Below are 24728 nucleotides of genomic sequence, written 5' to 3'. Positions count from 1 at the left end.
AGTGGACAAACAGACTGCCTGAGGTTTCTTTTGCTGCAAACCTTTATTGCACTGACTGACAAAGACTGGTTACTCTAATCATGGTGACAAACCAGTCAAACTGGGGCATTTTATCTGATGGATGGGCGAGATCGAGATGTAGGTTAACATGACGCGTTCTCCGAAGACTCAAATGCACCGAACCGAAGATCAAGATCCACCACCTGCTTCTTAGTTTGACATTTGCATGGAATTGTTAGGGGGGTCCGACACAGAGGACCAGTTGCCAGTCAACGGCAGGGCCCAGACAAACAACCATCCACACCTATGGACAATTGAGAGTATTCACTGAACCCTGAGAAAACCCATGCAAACATACAAACCGCACACAGGAAGGCCAGAGCACAGATTTGAACCCAAACCTCAGAATTGTGAGGCACACTTGCTAACCACCAGGCTCACTTGATAATCAATATAATGGGAAACATTTGTAAAATATTGTCCATAAAGCATCAAAATATGTTACTATCTACGTGTAAAAACTATGAAAATTAGATATACTGTATGCTGAATATGAACTAATTTGTCAACTGAAATATTTTCTCCATTTGTTGTGTCATTCACTCTTTTCACCCCCCCCTTCCACAATGCCTCTGCATTATAATCGACGATCTTCGTTTACTATGGCAACAAAAAGAGGGGGGCGGTGTGCCGGCCGTCAACTCGTCGCTGATTGGTTGGTGGCACGACCGCTCATGGCGCTATATAACGTGTGAACGTGCGGCGGCGAGCGGCCACCTTCACGCCGTTCGTCCACGTCCAAGAAAGCCCACCAACGCGACGTGAGACGAGCGACTGAGCAGGCGGGGAAGGCAAGAGTACGGATACCGTCGCTTCTTTGTGGTGGAACAAGTAGAAGGACCTGCCTTACCGAGAAATACCGGTAAGTGATTAGTCGCTAATGTAGTAGCTTGCGTGAAGTTTTCAACTGCGCATGCGCAAGGAGCCGACACAATGGAGTAATTCTCCTGGGTGGTAATGCGCATGCGCGAGAGGTGGGAAGGCGTGAGCGCGTTGTTTATTTATTTATTTATTTATTATTATTATTATTATTTAAATCCCGGACACACTCTCCCAACGAAATACTCCACTTAATTTATTAATGTATAAAACGAAATGATGTAGCATATCACACCGTGTACGTAACGTGTGCCAATTTAAGCCACTTTTGGATCGTACTACTGTAAATGATGTCATAATGATATATATATATATATATAACTTGTATCACGATGCCCCTGCACTCAGTATGTCCAACAGACGTTAGTCCGCAGGTTTATCTTTGGCTCCGGTGTCAAAACTAACCTTCATTTTACCAGTAATAATAATAATTATTCAACAAATGATCTCGTTAAAATGCATGTTGAAAAATGACAGAGAATTGAGTCATTGGGGCTTTAAAAACAACAACAACAAGAACGGTTTCTACCGCATTTTGGCGTTCACATCATCTCTCAGCATAAACTTGAATGGAGTCAAGTTCCCAAGCACTTGTGCTGTGTGTCGTCCAGTCACTCATTTTAACCTAGTGAGTCAACCACTCCGTTAGTCAGTCCATTAACCAAACAGCCGGTTAATTATTTAGTTAGTTGTTAATGAGTACGTCCATTAGGCTAGTTAGTTAATCCATTAGGAAACCAGTAACTAGGTTAGCTTGTCACTCAGCTAATCAGTCATTTAGGTTGTTCATCAGTAAGTTAATTTATTTAGTTAGTCCATTAGTTAACAAATCTTTTTGTTGGTGAGTTTGTTATTTAGTAAGACCATTAGTCGGTGAAATCCAGGTAGTCCATTTGACAATTTTAGTCCCTTCATCACCAAGTCTGTCAAGTCTGTTAGTTAATCCATTACTCAACCAGTTAGTTAGTTACTTAACCAGTAAGTCTGTCAGTCACGGAGCTCAGTTGGTTAATTATTTATTTAGTCAGTTAGCCAGTCTGTTATTTAGTTACTCAGTAAGTCCATTAATTAGTCATTGATTTTTGTTAGTTTGTCATAAAGTCAGTCAGTGAGTTCATTATAGTTGGACTAGTTACTTTGCAAGTTTTAAAGACGTGGCTACTCATTTGCATGACTTTGCATCGCCAGTGCCAGTGAGGTCAGCCGAGGGTGGCGTGTTGTGGTACGTTTGGGTCCCGGGGCTACGACTCAGAAGTTCTTCAATTTCATAATCCGTTCTGATTGAAATCTTAATTTCTTTTCTTGAGGAAGTCAACAGACAAAACAGTCCTTGAGGGGAAGACAAGACAAGACAAGGCAAGAAGAAAAAAGTCATCGGCATCATCCGTGATATGATGGTTATCAGGAAACGCTGGCACAATGGTTTGGCTTCAGAAGTCATTTGCATGGCAAACATTACCAAAGGAAAAAGCTCATGGGCAGGTCAGATGGCGCCGTGACAGACGAATCTCCCGACACCTTCCAGAGAAAAAGTTGTTTGTTTGTAAACGGAAGCGCCGCCACCAGCTGCTTTATGGCCTCATTGGCAGATCGCTCGCATCTGGTCGTTTTGAAATGAAAATAGAGTTACGCTGCCATCGGCAAGTTTTGGGCGTGTAAAAAGGCCACGTCTTGCGTCAAAAGCAAACGGCGTGAAATGAGTATGTTGTAGAATGTTCCACATCTCCTCCCAACCGGTGAAAAGTGCCTTTCCCCCCCCCCCCCCCCCCCCCCCCCCCCTCCGGTCGGCCCAGGTCGTTTCCACGGCGAGGCCGGGACGCGCAGCTCGGTTTTTCAGCGCGGTCCAGGTGGAACAAAGTTATATAAGTCGAGGAAGAGCAGGAGGGGGGGCCTCGGTGTTGGGCGGCAGCCAAGTTGGGCTCCTTCCAGCGGAACCCACCCGGGCTCCGTGCCAGTCACTTACGCAACGGCACGGCTTCTTTTCCCTCCGTGCGTGTGTGTGTGTGGGTTAGTTAGAGGTTGACATTTTTCGGGTTTCCCAATCCCACCGGGTCCCGCTGGATGGGAGTGGATTTCACTCTTGCTCACAGGAGCGGGAGCAAACGTCACCGGGAGCGGTGGGAGCGGGAAGTGTGATGGAAAAAGTCACCAGGAATGGAAACCATGACGGCGCTGTCTGTACAAATTTGCCTCGGGAGTGGGAGGGAGCGGGAGCAAGCTCTGCGAGAGCGGGAGTCAAACTGCACTCCCGTGCCAGCCACTAGCGTGTGTGTCGACGTGTGTTTTTGTGTTTATATCCCACGTATTTGTGTGTTTGTTTGTGGTTTTGTGTTTGTGTAGGCGAGTTTGTGTGCATTTGTTTTTCTGTGTGTGTATATCTGTGTGTATGTGCGTGCGCACATTTGTCTGTTTCTGTGTGTGTCGGTGTTGGTGTGTGTTTCTGTCAGTGTGTGTTTGTATGTCCAAGTGTTTGTGTGGCATTTGTAAGTGTGTGTTTTTGTGTGAGCATGTTTTTGTGTGAGCATGTTTGTGCAGGTGTGTCTGTGTTACAGTGTATTTGTGTTTGTATGTAAATGAACAGGTTATTTAAATAGACACATTCCTCCATCTTGTGATCGGATCGGTGATCGGTTATCGATTTTTTTAAACTCGCTGATCGGTCCCAAAAATCCTGATCGTGTGAAGCCTATTTTTTCATTTGTGTGGGTGCGTACATGTTTGTGTATGCATGTTTTTGTGTGCATGTTTGTGTCCGAATGGGTGTCAGTGCGTGTGTGTGTTATTGTGTTTGTCCCACCCTTGCCTACATATGGCCGTGGTTTGTTCCTCTTGGTTTGGCCACGACCTGGATTTCCCTTTTTTTTTTTTTTTTTTTGTGTTTCCCTCTTGCCGGCCAAGTCAGCATGACTCTGCAGAATACTGGCTCTGCCTACATTTCCCAGCATGCACTGCCAGTTATTGTTCTTTTAAATGAGTTTCGTCATAGCTGCCACGTTGACCTATTGCATGGTCGGGCAAACCATTTTTGCTTAGTGAAAGGTGTCAAATAGTTTTTGAAATAATATATTTACAAGTTTAATTTTTATTGTTATTAAGCAATTATTTAATACATTTTACTGTCAGTGTAAATTTTGTTTTACACATTTTCATTTTAGTATTTACAACACATAAATGAACCTATTTAATGAACTCAATGAAAGAAATGTTAAGTGCATGCCAAGTGCTGCTGTTTTGGTTAGCAACAATGTTCAAATTGGCTTCAGAGTGACATTTTAGAAGTTTTCAATAAATGGCAGAATAGGTGTGCCTTTTTTTTTGGGTCATTTGACAATGTTTCCACTCTAAAGCGTGTTTCGTGTGCGCATGATTACGTGGCTCAGTTTCCGGGAATCATGTTGCAATGTTTAAATATGCGGCAGGTGACAGCAGTCTGTGTGTGTTTGGGAGTGTGTGTGTGTTTTTTTTGTGGGTGTGTCTGTGTGTGTGTTTCTCAGCGAGATCACAAAGGAGACGTTGAATGTTGTCGTGACAAAAAAAAGCCAACCCTCCTCACAAGTCTTGTGTGTTTGGTCCTTCTCCTCAGGTGACAACATGGAACTTCACAACAAGGAAACGGTCTCCGGAGAGATTCTGCCTGTGGTGATCATCGGTGAGGGGAACGCAACACACGCGCACATGTGCATGTAGAAGTCAACACAACACACAAAATGAGATCAGTGAGAGACTATACGCACCGCCTGTCTCCAGCACGCCCGTGACCCTTGTGAGGATAAAGCGGTACGGACGATGGATGGATGGATTTAATGGCAATAAAGTAATTGAATTACAGTAAGTTAGCACCCATGATTTCTGTCAAGTAATGTTGATCTGACCTAAACTTACGTCAGTGGCCAATCCTTGAATGCGCCCTCGAGGTCAGTGATGTTTTAACCTTTGTCTAAAATGCTATAGAAAAAATTTGAGCTGGGGTGGGCTCCAGTGAGGATAAGCGGTACACAAAATGGATGGATGGATGGATACAGTACACAAGTATATACAATAAAGGAACAAGTCATAAAGTACACAGGTATGTACAATAAATGAACAAGTCATGTAAATGGACACATTGCTCCATCTTGTGATTGGATCGGTGATCGATTATCGTTCTTTTAAACTTCCTGATCGGTGATCGGCCCCAAAAATCCTGATCGTGTAAAGCCTAGTTATTGTGATCCATACGCGAGTGTTTGTTTATAGCCGTGTGTGTGTGTGTGTGTAGAGGTCTAATAGGATGTCTTCAAACTTGCCGAGTTACGGCAAAATGTTTTGAGTGACTTGGCATTTGTGAGACGTTTCACAACAGTATGGCTGAATAATGTTGACTTTGCGAAGAAGTTGTCTTTTCAAGTTCTCAACTTGATTGTGTAAGTGAATGTGGCTTTTGTCATGATGCCCAAGATGACAGTTTATTGGGTTAGTTGATTAGGGTTGGGTTGTGTGGGTTAGGGTTATCGTTTGAGGCGCAGGTTAGTTTTGTACAGGGTTAGGGGGTTTGGATTAGAAGGTTAAAGTGAGTGGGTTGGGGGTTTAGGGTGAGTAGATTGAAGTGAGTGGGTTTGGATTTAGGGTGTGGTTCGTATTTTAAGGTGAGTGGTTAGGGTCTTAACCTTAGTAGATTTGGGTTTGACGTTAAGGGGTTAGGAGTAGTGTGTTCGGGGTTTGAGTTTAGTGGGTTATAGGGGACGTAAACTCATTATTTTTTTGTAAGAATATGTTGCATGTGCCACCACTAATCAAAACACAGAATTCTGCTTAATTTTGTGTTTGTGTAATAAGAATTTAGGGGTTAGGGTTAGTAAATTAGGGTGACTGGGTTACGGTTTGGGGGTAAGAATTACTGTAATTTCTCGTCTATAATGCGCATTCTTTACCCCCCAAAAATATCAAAAGTCAATCGTGCGCATTATACATGGGTAAAATGGTTGGGGGGGAAATGTTCACATTTTATCAAAGTATGCCGCCATCTAGAGGTTATGAAAAAGATGTACACTTTCATTCCACTATGCCAATTATTTGAAAAAAACGAACAAAATACAGATAATACTTTGTTTTAATCATATGGGTAGACGCAAAATCATGCATTGTAAAATGCATTATACATGGGTAGAAGGGTTTTCCAGAATTTTGAGGTTAACATAGGGGGTGCGCATTATACACGAGAAATTATGGTAGTGGGTTAAAGTGAGTGGGTTAGGGATTTAGCGTGAGTATGTAAAGGTGAGTTGTTTAGGGTTAGTAGTTTGAAGTGGGTGGGTTACGGTAAACAGATTGGGGTTAGTAAATTAAGGTGACTCATTGATGGTTGGGGGCTTGAGGTTAGGGTAAGAGTTAGGGGGTAGGATTAGTAGGTTAGGGGTTTGGGATTAGTGGGTTAAGGTGAGGGGGTTAGGGTGTTTGTATTAGTAGTTTAGTTTGATATGAGGGGTAATGGTTAGGTGGACGCATCGTTTGGGGTTTGACGTTAGGGGGTTGGTGTTTTAGGTTTGGCTGCCTTGGTTCGGGTTTGGGGACTAGGATTTGAGGTTGAGGGTTAGTTGGGTACATGTTAGGGGGAACATTAGTAGGTTAGGGGCTAAGAGTAAGTGGGATAGGTGTTAGGGGATTAGAGTCAGTAGGGTATGGTTAGTTTATGTACAACATACAGTATGTCAATGTTATGGCACTACACAAAAGGGTTTTAGGGTCCCAGGAAAGAAGAACAAAAAAGGGTTTGTGTGAAGTGCAACACAATCATCAGAGCGACCGACACCCGATCTCTCACCCTGAAACTCAACACTCTGCTCTGTGTTTCCCAGGTAACGGCCCCTCAGGGATTTGTTTGTCATACCTGCTGTCAGGCTACACCCCCTACCTGTCGCCCGGGGCGTCGCACCCCAACCCGCTGCTGCACAGCAAGCTGGCCGAGCAGCCCGGCCTGTCCCTGCTAGAGCAGGACCTGGAGTACCTGTGCGAGGGTCTGCAGGGGCGCTCGTCCAATCCGGTCGCCGTGCTCTTCGACTCGCTGCTGCTGCCCGACGGCGACTTCGGCCTGGACCGTACGTCCCCGCTGGAGTGGCGGTACGAGCCCGAGAGAGCCGTGACGCACCTGGTGCTGGGCAAGGGGCCCCCCGGTGGAGCCTGGCACGTACGTACCCGCCAATAACCTCTCGTCTCCGCTTCGCTTCCAGACAGTTGATCCGCATTTGTGTGCCTTCAGGCCATGGAGGGCTCCATGCTAACGCTAAGCCTCGCTAACTGGATGGAACTACCTGGACTCAAATTGAAGGACTGGATGAAAGACAAGAGAAGGTATGATACGTTCCAACATGGACTTATTATGGCCAGGATCACTAGAATGACCTCAATATGCCACAAAATGGGAATTTTTGTGCATGCATCTAATTTTAGGTGTCCCAAAACACTTACTCACAAAATCAAAACAAGAACAAGAACACTACGATAACCAAAATTAAAATCAGAATCATAAGCTACAACTGAAACCAGGACATGAACCAGAATCAGTATCAGAAACAAAGCAACAATCATAACGAACCAACACACGAACTAAAGCCAGAATTAAAACCACAAGACACAACTAAAATCAGGACCTGAACCAGAAGTACAAACCAGGATCGGGAACAAAACCAGAATAAAATTCAGAGCACAACTATAACTAGAAACAAAAATGTAAATCTGAACCATAGGAAGGACACTAACCTGAAACAGATTTAAAAGCGCAACCGTAAGCCACAATAAAAAAACCAGTTGAACCAAAAATAGAACTGGAACTTGAACCAAAACCATAACCAGGGTCAGAATTAAAACTGGAACACAACCGGAGTCAAACTCAAAACACAACCAGAACCAAAACATGAATCAAAGCAAGGACACTTAGCAGAATCAGACTTAATTCCAGAACCTAAACCATAAGCCACAACAGAACTAGACTCAAAACTAGAAACTACATAAAAACACAAGCAAAATAAAAAACAAAAACAAGAATCAAAAGTAGAACCAATACACTGGTGCTAACCAGAACCAGAAGTAAAACCAGAACCAGTATTGAAAGCCAAAATTTCAACCAGGACTTGTACCAGAAGTAGAACCTAAAACTGTGATCGGACACACAACCAGAATCAAGACAAGAAGCAGAAGAAGGGCCCTAACGTAAAAGTATTTGTTTCCCCCGCCAGAAACGTACGCAACGACCGCGCCACGCCGGCCGAGATCGCCTCCTACTACCAGCACTACGTGACCCAAATGTCCCTGGGGCACAACTTCGCCTGCGGGACCGCCGTCACCTCGGTCACCTGGCGGCCGGCCGATCGCCGCGGATACTGGAGGGTCGAGGGGCTGCAGTGCCGAGAGGGCGAGGAGCTTGGAGGTGCACGCAGAAAATGATCCCTATGCGTCCAGTTCTTTAAAAGTTGGATGATTAAGTCGAGCGATGACCGTCGGGTGTGTTAGTTCAAGTCTGTTGGGTGATTGAGTCGGGGCATCGGGTGATGAAGTTGGGCGATGACTAAGTCGGGTCTTTTAAATTTGTCGGGTGGTTTAGTCGGGTGATCAAATAATTTGAGTCGGGGAATTAAGTGATTAAGTCTGAAAATAATATGGCCATAAATACTTGAATCGCTAAACTAAGGTTGCTATTTTGGGATTAGGTCATCACATTTACTGGCCACATGGTGATTAACATCGACAAGCTAGCATTAGCATTTTAGCATTAGTGTTATTTTTAGTGCTAGCATTTTAGCATATTAACTCGTAACAGCATTTTTGAGCTAATTGCTTGGCAACCATGCAACTAACCGGCTTCCCTCGTCCACTAGACGTTTCCCCCGTGGAGCAGGTGCCCTTCTCCCTGTTGGCCCGCAACGTGGTGTTGGCGACGGGCACCCACGACATCCCGGCCCGTCTGGGCGTGGAGGGCGAGTCGCTGCCCTACGTGTGCCACTCCTTCTGGGAGCTGGAGGGCGCCATCTCGCGCGGCGAGCTGGACGAGTCGTCGGACCCGGTGCTGGTGGTGGGGCGCCGGGCTGACGGCCGCCGACGCCGTGCTGGCGGCCCACCACCTCAACGCGCCCGTCTACCACGCCTTCCGCCGTGCCGTCGCCGACCCGGGGCTCATCTTCAACCAGCTGCCCAAGATGCTCTACCCAGAGTACCACAAGGTCAGAAGGTTTTATTACCAAGTGTAAAACACAAGTGTAGAATTAAACTGAAATACATTACACCACAGTACAATAAAGTACTAAACATGACTTTATTGTTATATTATACAGTGCATAAAATGGAATCATTTTATTTTTTTTCCCCCCCTCAGAATTCTACACACAACACCTTATAATGACAACATGAAAAACTACTTGTACAAATAAAAATAAAATAAAAAAATGCAAAAATCACATGTACATGCAGTGAAGTGCTTCCGGAAAGCGCTGAGTGTATAATGTGCATATGGAAAGTTTTCGCAGTGCTTCCCGTTTTCCATTTTCTGTTGCACCAGCCTTACACCAAAATCGAATAAATCAATTTTTCCCCTCAAGATTCTCCACATGACCCATAATGACAACATGGAGGAAATCACACACATATATATATATATATATACAGTCTGTGAAAAATGAAAAACTAACTCTGTTGTATAATCAGTGCTTCACTTTTTCCACAGTTTATGTGACAGCCATTTTCTAAAATGGGGAAAAAAAAAAAATCCTTCCCTCAAAATTCAACACATAACAGCCCATTATGAAAACATGAAAAAAAGTATTTGTGTGCAAATTTATGACAAATCTGCTGCAAGTGTGGAGTTCATCTCGGAAGTCTTCACAGCCCTTCCACTTTTTTCCACATTGCTTTGTTGCCGCCTTATTTCAAAATCAAATCTTTTTTTCTTAATTCTAAACGACAGCCCCATAATGCCATAAAACAAGAACAAGCTTTTTTTGAAACGGTATTAAAAAACAAAAGACTGAGAAATCTGCTGTGTATTCCGTGAATGTGGAAAGTATTCAGAACGCTTCACGTTTTCCACAGTCTATGTTAAAGCTTATTCCAAAACGAATGCAGTCATTTTTCAATGACTCGAGGCAAGCTTACTCGCACTGGACTTGGGCTCAAGAAGTATTCTATGCCGCCACCTAGTGCGACCGTTGTGTCCTGCAGCCACGACTTTCCGTTGCTGACGTTTTCCCGTGCTCGCTTTCAGGTTCACCAGATGATGATGCAGCAGCAGCACCAACCCTCATCCCCCTCGCCTTCCCCCTTCTCCACCTCTTCCTCATCCTACAGCGGCTACCTCAGCTTGCCGCGCCACCGCGTGGTATCCTTCCGGCCGGACCGCAAATGCGTCCTCCAGTCGGACTCGGGCCGGCGTACCGTGGTCCAAGTATCCAAGGCGCTGGTGCTGATCGGCGCCCACCCCAACCTGTCCTTCCTGCCCGAGCGGGGCCGCCCTCTGGGGGTTATCCCGGACGAGGCCGTCACCTGCCGGAGGAACCCCATCGACGCGGACCCCTTCACCAACCGGGTGGTGGCGGCCGAGGGGCCCGGCATGTACGCCATGGGCCCGCTGGTGGGGGAGAACTTTGTGCGCTTCCTGAAGGGCGGCGCCTTGGCCATAGCCAGCGATATCGCCAAGGGACAGAGGGAGGGCGGCGGGGGAGCGCCGGGGTCCTTGGACGGACTCGCGGACAAGTGGGAGGACCGACAGGCCGCCGTGCAGACCCTCGCCCGGGTGGCGCTATCGTAGCCGCTGGAGAAATGAAGGTGGAAGAACCTTCGTCATAGTGCAATTGGACTTAAATTAAAAAATGCCTTTTTTTTTTTGTTAACTTATCATTATTTTATGTTTATAGCAGTGGTTCTCAAACTGAGGTCCGTGAGCCATAACCTGGGTTTCCGCAAACCAATTTGAAATGCAATAATGAATTTCCATGTTTGCGATTCGCTCCTCGCAAATTTGCTGTTTTTGTGGGAACCTACCCTCTGCTTCGTAACACCAAAGTAGGGGAGTTTGTCAGTGAATAGCAAAGGATAGGTCGCCCCAAAAAAGAAATCTGCGACGAGGCCAAAGAGACCGGCAGGCCCAAAAAAAACTAACTAAATTATATAATAATAAAGAAAAAAGCAATGACTCCTCCCAACCTTAACTGTGGACCACCAAAGATCAGATATGATTGTGTCCGATCACATCCCAGCATGAAAAGTCATTTTTGTTTTGTTTTTGAGACCATAGTCATATTTCTGAAGAGAATACAAGCGTCTTTTCCCATGTTAAGATGCGTCATATCAAAAGAAGAAAATTATATATTTGAAATTGTTCAAATGTGACTGTTGTGTCCTGTTAAACTGTCTTGGGAAAAGATGCATTTATTCTCATAGGATGAATACTCGGCTACTTTTTCGTTTGTATGGCGTTTGGGGCTACTCTTTGTAGTTGTTCCTGGACCCAAAAAGTTTGAGAACCTCTTTTCTGTCAGCTACTGAAGATCGTCATCGCTTGTCTTGTTTTTTTTTAAATTTTAATTAGTATTATTCTTATTTTGGTCCAGCTAAAGTTGGCTTGCTGGGGTTGCAGAGACCAGTTGGTGCGCTTGCGTGCACCACTTTAAGAACGAACCTCTTCCTGATATGGGCGTCACGCGGCTACATTTGGATCACATGACCAAAACAATTTGTGGCACGTCAATCTGAAACATCCCAAAGTTATTACGATTATTTTTTTAATATATGTTTAATCTTATTCTCTTTTTGTGGATTAAAAAAAAAAAAAAAAAAAAAAAAGATTCCTCACAAGACCAAAGCCATGATTTGACACTGTAATGACTCGGTACTGTTTGCGTTGTTCGTATGACACCAATGACACTGTTCGCTTTACACGTACTCTATTCATGGGTTCATTGACATACTATAATATATCATATACAATGTACAGCATTGGGAAGCATTGAAAAACAGACTGTATTTTTATAATGACATTTTCAGGTCTTTTTCGTCCTTCCTACCTTCCTTCCCTCGGTTGCTTTTGCCTTTTGCTTTTCTTCATGCATCCTTGCTTCCGTCCTTCGTTGCCTGAAACCTTTTCTGCCTTCCTTGCTCGCATCCTGCCTGTGTGCCTTCCTTCCTATAGTCATCACACTTGTTTTATTCATGCGTCTGTCTGCCATTTTAAAGTCACTTTTCTACATTCCTCCCTTCCCTCGGTTATTCTTGCATCCTGTTCTTGAACAGGAGCCTTCTCCTCTGCCTTCCTTCCTTCCTCTCTGACCTCTTACCCTCCGTCTCGCTTTTTTCCGTGGCCGTCTTTTCCTTCCTGACCACCTTCCTTCCTTCCCTCAGAGCCACTTGTATCTTGCATCCTTCCTTCCTTTGCTTCAAAACTACTTTTCCATCTCCCTGGAATCCACTTTGTTTGTTCCTGTGTACATGTACAGATACTGTCGAGGTCAAGGAAACATTTTGAAAACTATTAATGAAAACCTTTTTTAAAAATAAAGTTGCTAAATTCCTCAAAGATAAGTGCTGTTAAGTTTTGAACCGAGTGCCCTGTAAAGGTTTACGTGTATTTTTTTTAAATGCCTTTCTTGAAGCATTTTCAACAAAAAAAAATGCATTTAAACGCCACATGGACTTCATCAGGTTCCAAAACAAAAGCACGATGTTATATGGGGACAAAAGTGACCTTGGCTCAAGAAATCCAAGCACTGAACCAGACTTATTAGTGTGATTTGAATTTAGAGCTATCTGAGCAGGAAACAAATGGAGACTTTTTCCAATGTTAATTTACATAACAGTCAATCAGTAACTACACTAAAGGACAGTAGGACAGTTTGAAGTTTACCTTAACTGACCTAAAAAAAAAAGAAAACATTTGACTGATTTTATTTCCAAGTTGTTTAAATTTCAGAACTTGGGAAATAATATGAAGAGATATATTTTTTAAAGTGTGTCCTTTATTAACTGAACTGGTGAGGTTTTCGGTCCCATTTGAATGTTATTAACTGTCATCCGTTATTGGAGAAACACGGAAAAAATCCAAACTTGTGGCGTTAATCCTTTCAAAGTCTTGGAGATTTGACAAACTCTCTCGTTGATTTCATTTCAAGTTGTACCACATTTGGACGTTCCACTATACCACAGCAACATTTGATTTATTGGCCAAAATGCAAACACAAAACGCGTGTCTGCTTGTATTCTATTAGATATGAGCCAATAATCTCCTTTCATTGATTCTTGTGTTTAACTTGATTCCCTTTGTGTGTTCAGTTTTGTGATTGATTGACTGGTTCTGGACAAGCCAGTTGGTGCCTTCCACGCTCGTGCAATGGAAAACAGAACAGAGTAGATTGAGTCACGCAATGACAGGTGCTGTAGATTGTCGTCGACTTCCAAAATGTTTGTACTGGATATGAACGTGTTCGTATCCAATCAAATTGTGTCTATTAAAGTCACTTGTGCGCAAACATACCTCCCTGTGTTTGTGTGTATATTGTGTCTTAAATTTATCTCATGAAAACAATTGCTATTTGAATGGTTGTACATAAAATAAACAGTTTTACATGGGGGGGCGGCGGGGGGGGGGGGGGGGGACGACGACAATGACTGTACTAGCACTGTGGTTGTCTGCGGTGCAGGAAGAGTGATTCGATTTTTTTATCTTTTTTTTACACTATGGCAGTTTTGCGCCTCCTCGCAGTTGTTGTCTCTGGCCACCAGGTGTCACTGTTACTCTGGATTAGCGAAATCTGCCGTGGTTCTCAAACTTTGTACACAAGCAAGCGCCACCTAAAAAAAAAAAAATACTTGAGGACAAGAAAAAAAAAACATTTGAATAATGATTCAAGTAAAATGTACTGCGCATGAAAGTTGCACCTAAATACGTTTGGAAACAAATAATTCTTAGATTAAATCATTGAACGTGAAAGTTAAATACAACTGAACAGTATTGCATGTCATTTGATAGTGTATGTGTACCTAATATTGTGGCCAGTGGCTTTAAAAAGAGGGATCCGAGTAAAAAAAAAAAACAACAACACATCCCATTATTCCTGTTTCCATGGAAACCAGACTAGGATTTGGCTATCCTTAATGATTCAGCACATCCGCGCCGGTTCCCATGGCGACGCCGGGCATGAGTCAGTTTGTTGCCAGGCAGTGACTCAGCAAAACACACACACACACGCGTGCGCGCGCGCACACACAACTTGTCCACTAGCGTGTACACTTGTGTGTACATCCTGCTTTTATTGGACATTTATTGGACAATAAAAGCATTCAATTTTATTCCATTCTATTCTGTCTGACGGTACTCGGTTAGTATGGACAAATAACACTATTGACTGATTAATCACATGCTTCACCCCCCCATAACAAACACCTCCCTACGCAACGTCAAGATGTTTGGACTCAACCATGACCGGATGCTACATAGACTTCACAATAAAATGACTTCCTTAGCGTGAGAACAGAAGTGGGTATGGAGTGGAAAGACACACTACGCGGAAAATAAAGACACGAAAGCGATTAACAAACAAACACAATGATGAGCCGTCAGGGACATAATTCAGGATTACCTCTCACACGCACAACTGAAATGCTCTCATGCGCACGACTGAATTTGAAAACAATGACGATGATACAAATGAAGTCGCTTTTATTTAGAAACTCCCTACCGGATGTGGGAGTTGTTGGGGAGCGAGTAGCTTGACGGTTTCAGGAAACCCACGCACACGCGTACACACACATAGAACTGTTACACGCCGCACACGTTACACGCTCTCACTTGTGGTAAGGACGTCGGCGGATCTCCGTCCATTGGAGATAGTGGAAAAGAAAACTCGTCACAAGGCAAAGTCGACGTACCACCAGGAAACTATGACGGGTGGTTGTTCTTTTTAGGAAAAAATAATAAAGAAGAAGCAGAAGGGCGGGTCACCGACCGAGAGGCGTAGAATTGAAGTAGCGATCCATGTCCAGAGTCCTAGTTACAGGTTGCTAGCGGAGTTAGCCACCTAGCCGCGGCTAGCTCGCCGCGAGTGTCCAACTTTTCAGCGTCAAAGCTCGCGCCCTCAGTCCGGCAAAATGTGCTGTTTTTCGGGACGTTTATCCCCTTGGCCGGCGACTAGCATCGGCTGAGAACTTCTCTTCGTGTGTGTATTTTCTTCGACTGCACTTTTTGGGCCGTTCGTTTGACAAAAACTGGACTTTGCTTCCTCGGCTGTTGTAGCATAACCCCTCCAAAAAAAAAAAAAAAAAAAAAAAAAAGGCCTCCATAGATTCTACCACTGGGAGTATTTCAAGACTGCTTTTTTGTGTTGTTGTTTTATTTTTTTATTTTTTAAAAGAAGAAGATAACGTCAGAATATATATACTTTTTTGCCTGTGTGGAAAATGGATGCGGGCATAGAGAAGGAATGCAGCGCCTTGGGAGGTCTCTTCCAGCTCATCATGAACGACATGAAGGTACAAATAATGTTTGAATCCCAACTAAATAGTATTTCGTGCATTTTAATATTCACCACATTTGGGGAAAGACGCTTCATTCATTGTTGATGAGGATTTTCCACTTGCTCCGCATTATGTTTACCCTGCTAGTGTTTATATATGCTGAAAATAGTACAGGGAAGTACCTGGGGGGCGGGGGAGGGGGAATAATCTCTTTTAAAATGTTTATTAACTGTACATAGCAAAGACCTAAATCACATTCTTAACTGGGATAGAAGTGAAAGGAAAAGTGAATAGCAAAAACCGTTCAAAATAAATGGCTTTCAGATTGTCGACATCGGAACAGGTAATGGTCAAAATTGCTACTTTCCCTTTAGCCATTTTATCACGTTTCACACTCAAAGATACATACTTTATTATTATTTTTTTAATCCAGTGGTGACTTGAGATATGAGCTGGCGTTAGGCCTTTCCTGCTTTGACTTGCGAGCATAATCTTAAAATACGAGCTAGTTTGGTGGAAGTGACTGCGACTCACTTCTTAACATGCAGCAGTTTGGCAAATAGGAGGCCTCAGCACTTTTGCCTCAGTCAACACACAGACACACTCATTGGCTGACGCCCACATCACTCACCGGGCCAGGCCCCGCCTTTAGTAGTCAAAAGTCACAGGTACTACAGTGGAAACATGTTAGCTGCACCTCACATGCACATTTTTTTTTAATATACTTCCAAATCAAAATTTGTCTGATTAATTGACAGTGTAATCGCGGGGAATCCTCGATTCTAAAAATATTAAACAGCTGCAGCTCTAAGTAGGACACAGACATTCAACTAAATATAGAGATACAATATTCATCCACAAGGGGGATTAACTCCTATTTAATAGTATGTTGAATTTTCTTACTAGTAAGGACAAAAAGGGTACTAGTACACTGACCTTAAGCCGCAGATCAAGGATAATGATACTCAATGCTCAAATGGCTTTCCGTAGCATGCTAGTCACAGATATCCTTTTTCACTAACCCCCAAAAGTCGCAAAAAGTTAATCCTTTCATGCTGGCTGAAATGAAGTCCAGCGAGGCGCACCAATGTCACACATTTGCTTTCAAAATGGGAAGGGTTTTCATTTTCGTGAGACATGATCTCAAACTCCATATTTGACACGCTTTAAGGCGTTGGTTGTGGTTGTATTGAGTTTTCCAACGTGAATTGAACCATGTGAAAACGGGGGTAAAAAGGGGGCAGGGTGGGTTGGGGGGGTAATAAGGCAACTTTTTGCCAGCTGTGTCCGCTTTTGATGTTGGCTGCACCCCTCGATCGCTTAGTCTGCCGGTCTTTTTTTTGTTCTTCTTCTTTCCCCGTAAAACAAGTTGTTTACCTGAAAGTGAACAAATGGAAAATGGGGAAGTGATACCATGAACGCTTTGCATTTTCATGAGATTTCATTTCCTCAAATCGTTAGCCCTATTAATCGTGTAGTTGCCCAAAAATCTGACTTTCTCCTCTAAAATTCAGCTTGATTTCGAAAAGACCCTGGAGTTTTTCCTCATATTTTTTTCCTCTAATAAATACAGCTTAATTTATAAAAAAAAAAAAAAATTTTCCTAGAATTTTTTTTTCCTCTGAAAAATACAAACAAAAAGTCTTTTTCCCCCAAATAAATATATTTTTTTCAAAAACAATTATGCATTTTTCTCAGGAAAGAAACCCCAATTGTATTCATTTGCGATAGCTTCACTAGTGCTCAAAAGAATAAACAACAGAAGATGTAACTCTAAAACTGAAGCTGTTTTGCAAATGGAACAGACCACAGGTGGAAACGAGAAGCAGTTAGCAAGACAACGCTGTGTATTTTTCTCTTTTTTTACATTTTGCCAACGCTTTCGCCACTGGAGGTGTTATGGGGCGGCGGCGACATCCGGCCGAAGTTAGTTGCTCAGGTAGTGCGTCTCACCCAGGATGGCACGCCGATGCGCGCTGTGCCAAGACGCTCTGCCGCATCTCCCAGCACTCCCAGACATTACTCAGACTCATTTGGGCTCATCTGGAGGGATTTCAGCCTGCCGTCTGTTGTGTTGTTTAACACGAGCAACTGAAATTTGAACACGTGGTCCAACGCTTTCAATTGGCCAATAGCGGCTTGGGGGAGCAGCAGGGATTTTAAAAATTTGCTGGCGCAGGTCTGACATGTACGACGTGGAATGCGACACGTGACCTCCCGGTCGAGGCTTTTACAGTCACGATTGTGACACTGATAAAATTTCCGTCTTGAGAAATCCGACGAGGTTTGCGTCACGGCGGCCCCGCCGATGACTCACCGATTTTCACAGCGACCGTCCAGATTATTTTCTCAACACCCGTTTGCTAAACTTCTCGTTTGATCGCCGACGGTTGGTAAGGGCTGCCAAGCGGAGGAGAGGAAACGAGGAGCTTCGGGTTTCACTCCGGCAGAAAACAATTTGTTGGTTACCTGATGGAACTTGTAGAGCGACACGTGACTCACGTGTCCTAGAAACATAACAGGGAAGAAGCGTGTGTGTGAGAGAGAGAGAGAGAGAGAGAGCCATTGAGTGTTTGAATGAGTGAGTGTGTGTATGGGAGAGAGAGTGTTTTTTTAAGTGTGTGTGTGAGACAGAGTGAAAGAGTGCGTGTTTGAGAGAGAGAGAGTTTGTGCGCACGCGTGTGTTTGTGTGTTATTCCAACCTCCGTCGTTTGGTCGGCATGGCAGCATCCCAAACAGGGCGCGCCCGCTGCCCGCCCGGCCGCCTTCTGCCTCGTTGGCATGCGCTGGAAGTCATGTCTAATTAATCTGCGTTTCTGTCGCGGTAAATCTGTCCTCGGGGGGGGCAGACGTGGCCCGATCGGTCACGAACACGCCCAAGCTCTTCGGTGTCATTGTGCTAATTATTGCTACACGCCCTGTTCACAAAGGAACAACTAATGAATGTGTTCAGGAGACATGATGTTCACCAGTACGGTTGAAAGGCGACAATCGTGTGGTAGACGCTACGCTGGCCTTTTTGTGGAGTTAGCAGGTTTGTCGGCGGTACTACAGGTTCCTCTCGCACAAGGTTATGACTTTTCTCCAAAATCACACACTGTAGTCACTTCGACCAACCTAAAACAAAAACCTTTGAAATGTGTGGCAATGCAGCTTTTTTTGTAAAAATTACATAGGACGCTATATTATTGTCCTTTATAAAATCATACAGTGATGACACAATTAAATAGAATGTCAAGAATGTAAGTTTTTGCTTCATTTCAATGGACATTGTGCTGCTCCTTCTGTTATGCACACCTTTGCCACCCAGGGGCAGTATAATACATAGCGATGCACACAAAGTTTCACAACTAACTCGGTAAGCTGCAACTAACGAATATTTTAATTACTCTGTCTGATTTTAGTTTTTTGGATGAATCGGATAAAACATTTTTTCATTTCAATGTTTTTATTTAGAAGCAGGACATTTCAAATTCACATTGCAGAAAATGCTCAAACGTAAATTGATTATGCTTCAGCGACTGGTCTGTAACATGTTACAAAATTCGCAAAAATGTTGATCGTTGTTTTCTTAAGTGAAAGCAGATGTTTGCAAATGTCATATTTTGATTCCACACGAAAACGATCGGTCTGCTTTCATGGAGGAATACAGAAATCGGAGAATATTTACATTTAAACGAGGTCGCTAAACGATCCATCGAATAAGGATAGTCGATTATTGTCGATTGATCGGTTAATTGTTGCACGTCTAGCTGTGATATTATTCATTTTGCACAAAGGATAAAGACTGTATGCCTGGGAGTATTGTCTGTTTGTTTGATGTTGGACCGTAAACTTCAACATGGAGTGGCATAAAACAGCTTGAAGCCTCTTTTAATAATAACAAATAAATAAATAAAATGCATCTGCTAAACGGCTGCTTCTTGTGAAGTGACTTGAGTTGAGTTTACTGTCGCCATACAGTGCTCATAACATTTTTTTGCTAGCAAGTCAAAGCAAAAACTCGGCCGAATGACAATTCGGCGTGCGGAACGCAATGAAAGTTTGCTACGGTTGCGTTTGCGATGAAAATAGTTCATCTTCTTCTGGTCGGCCGCACAAGCTTGCGTGGTCCGGGTCAATTGTGCTCAGGGCTCAATATCTCACGCTCGCAGCTTCCCGGATGAGGTGTCGGCGATCGGTCACATCAGCGGTGACCCTTTCCGCTCCGCTTTCCGTCGTCCGCCCCTCGCCTCCCGTCCGTGTTCCGCATCTGCTTCCTCTCCTCCCCGCAGTCTCATTCCAGCGCTTCACGAGGATTCAATTAGTGCTCTTCTGCTTGTTTGCTGTTTACTTGAAAAGAAAATGTCGCTCCTGACAACAGCAGACCTCCTTTTCGCTCCTCCTGCCTGCCTGGCGACTGAAATTGAAACCTTGTGTGCGAATGGCAAAAGTCCTACAACTGACTACACTAGAACTTTCGTGTTGTTGTTTGGATGTGGAGGCAACACCCTCCTCCCCATCTGCAAAACTTTGTGTACTAACGCTCACACAAAAGGAATTCACTGCTGTGAATATGAAGATGTAAAAACGATACAACACTCACTCTGCATATATCTGACTGGAAGCAGTAAATAACACTCAGAACTTGGGTTTGTGCGGAGTATACGGTGTTTGCGGTCACCGCTCTATGGTGTAAATATGGACTCTGCCGACCAATTGCCATAACGCTTGTTGCTGATGTCATTGTATCTGCCTCAGTGTGAAAATGGCTTCCAGCATGTCTGACCACGGAGCTGCTCGTCCCATTTTTTATTTTTTTTTTAACCTGCTCCAAGCTGATTACCAAACAGCACATCCTCCCTGTGTTTCCTGCTGCTCGGGAACCAGTTGGGGAACGCTAGACACTTTCCATTTTGATTGTTTTTCACACAGATATTTACTGTAATTATGTATTTACCAATGCGTTAGTATATGTTAGTGATGGACTATGTACAAATTGGGGTTACGTCACTGCCATACTGTATATACGGACCTTCGTTGTAAACAAGAACCCCCCGCACTTAATTGTTACTGCTACTTTTTAAAAACAATGTAATTTTTTTTTTTTTTTTTGCAGTCTCGTGGTTGATTTGAAGTCTGTCAAACACCCTCCGCCCAGGGAGAGGGAAGATAAAAGTCATATTAATGCAAATGTATAACATGCGTTTATCATCTTGTTTGTATCTGCCACAGTAACTTGCACTGATTTATGCGTCAGGTCTTTCATCTTCATCAAAAGACAAAAAGTTTGTGGTTCCACACAAATCCCAAACAGGCATGTTTCTCACACTCTCAGCTCAGTAGATGCAGAGCTATTCCAATTAGCCCTTTTCGGTCTTCATGACAATCCCAGACTTTTTTTTTTAAAATCTCAATCTGATATGTTTGGGATAAGTGTTACGGAATGTTCCACATGATCTCATTCAGGAGGTTCTACGTGGGGAGGGAGGGATGGACATGAGTCAACAGGTAGCGAGACGGATAAGTGACGCGCAATGGAGGGTGGGGCTCTATGACATAACACACACACACACCTTGTAGGAGCACTCCCGTTTATAGGCGGGGTGTTTTTCATTTTCTTTCCCTTTTCGCTGTTCTGTGTAAACGGCTCTGACACGTGATGGGGTACAAACTCAAGACAGCTAAGTTTCTCCCTTTGAGTTAGTACCACAGGCAGCTAGGATGCCGCCTCTGTCGTCCGACAAGTATTTTCTACGTCACACCTGACGCTGATGTCGTCACTCGTGGAAGTCAACGCAGTTGCCACAGTATCCCGCTTTGCAGAGTTCTGCGTAAAAGGCACAGGCGGATTTATGTTGAGCCTTCTGCTATGGATCAGATCCTAGACTCTTCTCACGCTCACTGGCCATCCAAAATGTTCGAATGCCTTCAGCAATTTTCCCTATGCTGTGTCAGAAACAACAAGACTGAGTTTTTTTTTTTTTTCTAAATTTAGTGGCGGGTTCCTCTTCTCTTAGCAGCTGGAATTCACCATGGAGCTCAGTGGAAATAATTGTCACAGAGCCTCCAGTCATTCAGAACAGCGTACTCCTGTAGCGCACCAGGTACTCCATGGACTGGTGACTAAATGAGATCTTTCTTCAGACAGTCACTTTGGATGTCGCCTCAAGTCTCTCTTCAGTCTCCTTCGCCGCCATCGGTCACTAGACTAAACAGAGATTAAGGAGGTCGGATTGGTGGCCGGCGGCAGGTGACTACGCACTCTGACCGAGGTCATTAATAGTAAACCCGCTCGGCTGATTGGATAACAGCTCTCAGTATCCCCTCTGCACGCAGAACTGTTTATAGCTTAGCTCGTGTGCACCGCGTACACTTTTAGCTTGTACGAGAGGTCATCGGTATTACCAGTCTGATCTCAGAATCAATTATGGCCTCTTTAAACTCCCGAAAGCATTGCATCACGTGACCGACGCATGGGGCCGCGGCCCCACTTGATGCGCACACGGCACAAATTGTCGGTGAATTCCGCGGAGATCACCTCTCGTGATTGGTCCGTTTTCGTCACATCCTGTGATGACGTACTCAGCTTTCCCCTTGGTTCCACATACCACCTACGCCGCCCCCGCCGCCGCCTTGATCGATTTTGCAGTATACTTCAACGTATCATCTGGTCATCTAGGTCCATTTGTTCTAGCAGACACTGTTCAATAACAGCCGTAGTGACACCCCCCGCCTTGGAGGAGAACTGCAGGACATTTCCAGCTGTCGTTGGCATGGTCCAAAGTCTGGACCACGCCAACAAACTCCATTTTCACATAGCAGGGCTGGACAGGCCTTGCCCACTGCTGCACCGGTTGCAAAGGACTGTTACATTCCTGGCGGTCGTGATGGACTCTGGTAGAATGTGAAGTTGAGGCGAGAAGTAGCGAGGTCAATGATCCTGTCAAGGGGCGTTCACTGACTGTTTAATAAACTCTGTCAACAACTAAATCTAGTACTAAATTGGCATTAGGGCCATCAAGGTTTTCTGCTGCGACACTGTAATTTACTGCCCAGCATTTTATCGCATTAGTATCAGCTGATAGCCTCATTGACCCATCGCGGTCTATTGGTAAATTACATCATTTGTGCAATGTTTAACCACATTGATGAATGGGCTTGGTACATGGCTGGTGAGAAGTTTCTCAATAGATTGCTTCGCATCAGAGGCGTAACACTGGCAGAATGACAGCTGTGTGAACGGGTGGACCGGAAAGCAGTGACCGGGGCGTAAGGTTTAACGCTCAAAACCCCCTTCTCATGCCTCGTCGCGTTGAAAGCAGTCATCGCTGTCCGACGAGTATTTTTATACGACGACAGATCGCCACACATCCTGTTATTGATGTGTGAAAGCGGACACAGTAACGTCCCACTTCATGGGACTCTGTGTGAAAGGCGAATACAGTTAGGCAGAAACTCTCTATAAACCTGGTAAAGTCAGCATTTAACTAATTTAACTCATTCACTAACAGCCGAGGTCCTCATATTGCCAGCCGTTGAGACTGAGAGAGGGCATTTCTCTCCCTCATAACTGATGTGACAAAAAGAGATTATCGCCAATTTTTTCAAATTTCATTTTACTCAAAAGCTGTGCTGATCTCAAATCCAAAGGGATTTACCTCCGCCATCTGCTGGCGTGTGTTTATCATAACAGTTGCGTCGAAGGTTGAATTTCACAGACAAGCTCAACGAGACACTCTTCCACGCCTACCCATTGAAAAACATACTTGAATATATTCGTCGGTGGCAGTAAACGGATGGATTTCGGTTGACGAATATAGACGTCCATGGTAGTTTAAAACGGCACAGAAACGGAATGGAGAGATGAAGTCGACCTGACAATTTTCTGACTTTGGAGGTAGATACGGAGTAACATCTGTGTGAAAGCGAGTAGACGCAAGCCAAGATTTTGGTTGTAAGGCTTAACACCTGAGATTCCCTTCTACTGCCCCGTTACGTTGAAAGCAATCGTTGCTGTCGTTGGAGTATTTGTACATCCTGCTTTGTTGGGTTCTGTGTGAAAGGCACAGGCAAAAAAAAATTAAATAAATTAAAAATACTGCGAAAGAGGCTAAAAGCCTCTAAAAGTTGAAGAAAAAAAAATGTTAATTTTTTCTACAGTAAACGCTCAGACACAGAATGGCTTACTTGAAGACTCAGTATTGTCTGCCCCCTGTTTGGCTGGATTCTGTGCAAAAGGTCCAGTCTTCTCTTGCAGCTCTCATGCGGCCATCATATTTTGTGTAAGACACTTGAGTGACTCTCACCACCAACAAAAAACTAATAAATGATAAACTAATAGATTCTTGGTGGCAGAAGATTTGACTCCACTGTCCCGGCAGGCTGTGAAGCAGCGTATCAGCTAAAAGGCTTTCGTGGGCTCGCAGCTCAGAGGCTAACGACACAGCGTGAAAGGGTTAAAGATGTTTTATCCTCTCGCCGGCCGAGCGTCAGCATCAGCAGAGGTCAGACGGGTTGCGGAGAGTCGAGTTCTGGCTGAGCAGCTGCTGCAGTCAGCGCCTGCAGTGCGAAGCAGCCTTGGATTACATCATCAGTCCAAACGGGTTTCAAGCCCCTGAAGGAAGCGTCACACACCAGGATCAAAGTTCCTAACCTTGTCTGCTTTCTTTTCGATAACCCAAAATACCTTGAATTTCTATTTGCGGGGGTTATGGACCAAACCCTGACTTATTTTTTTTTTTCATTTTTTTTTTTTTAATAATTGCCTATATCAATAGTTTGAACTGTAAATATACCCAAACTATGATCCCAAAAGACTTTAATATTATTTCAAACTTCCATTATCTTTACAGATGATTTGATTTGGGGGAAAAATGCACCGGAATACGAGGATGCCTAGCGTGTATATGGCTGCTTTACAAACAAACAAAAAAAAGCAATTCGCTGTTTCATGACGTTTTTGACTCGGTTATGTATAGCTACAGGAAATGCTCATTGGCGGCTTTTGTGCACTTTTTCTTTTGCCCTAAGATGCCACAAGATGGCGATAAAGCCCTGGCTAAAGCGAAAAGTAGATATTGGTGCAAGGAATAGGGGTGTCCTGATCCAATCTTTGATATCGGATATCGGCCCGATGTCAGCAAAAAAACGAGTGTCGGATCGGACTGGATCTAAAAACTCAGATTTTACCACTCTTATTCAAGCAGTCCATTCCATGCGCCACTCCAGCACTTCTACCCAGCAGTGCCCGGAAGGCATGCAGAGCCCACGTGATTAACAACAACAGTTTATTAAGTTGCTAACGTAGGAGCAAGGAGTACGCGTGAATGTTACTTGCT

At 44.1% G+C, this 24728-nt stretch overlaps 2 protein-coding genes across 5 annotated transcripts in view; both read left to right on the top strand.

Annotated features, from left to right (window-relative positions):
- The first annotated feature begins 699 nt into the window (after nucleotides 1-699).
- osgn1 (oxidative stress induced growth inhibitor 1) lies at nucleotides 700-13428 on the top strand. The gene is given in 8 exon segments (XM_061785269.1): nucleotides 700-922; nucleotides 4523-4588; nucleotides 6774-7102; nucleotides 7175-7266; nucleotides 8151-8341; nucleotides 8790-8986; nucleotides 8988-9131; nucleotides 10169-13428. Coding segments are annotated over 7 exon segments (1554 nt in total). The 5' UTR covers nucleotides 700-922; nucleotides 4523-4530; the 3' UTR covers nucleotides 10712-13428.
- A 1275-nt stretch (nucleotides 13429-14703) lies between these two features.
- Nucleotides 14704-24728, top strand: part of mtss1 (MTSS I-BAR domain containing 1) — a 38792-nt gene continuing 28767 nt past the window's right edge. For 3 of the 4 annotated variants that reach the window (XM_061784404.1, XM_061784402.1, XM_061784401.1), the window contains exon 1: nucleotides 14704-15423. In XM_061784404.1, coding sequence (XP_061640388.1) covers nucleotides 15352-15423 — 72 coding nt within the window. In that variant the 5' untranslated portion in view covers nucleotides 14704-15351. The remainder of the gene's footprint in view (nucleotides 15424-24728) is intronic. The other variant, XM_061784406.1, reaches the window with a different exon arrangement.

This window comes from Phyllopteryx taeniolatus, chromosome 9, assembly GCF_024500385.1.
Source record: "Phyllopteryx taeniolatus isolate TA_2022b chromosome 9, UOR_Ptae_1.2, whole genome shotgun sequence".
NCBI lineage: Eukaryota > Metazoa > Chordata > Actinopteri > Syngnathiformes > Syngnathidae > Phyllopteryx > Phyllopteryx taeniolatus.
The sequence above is the reverse complement of the archived record's forward strand: the minus strand, read 5'-3'. Positions and strand labels throughout refer to the sequence as shown.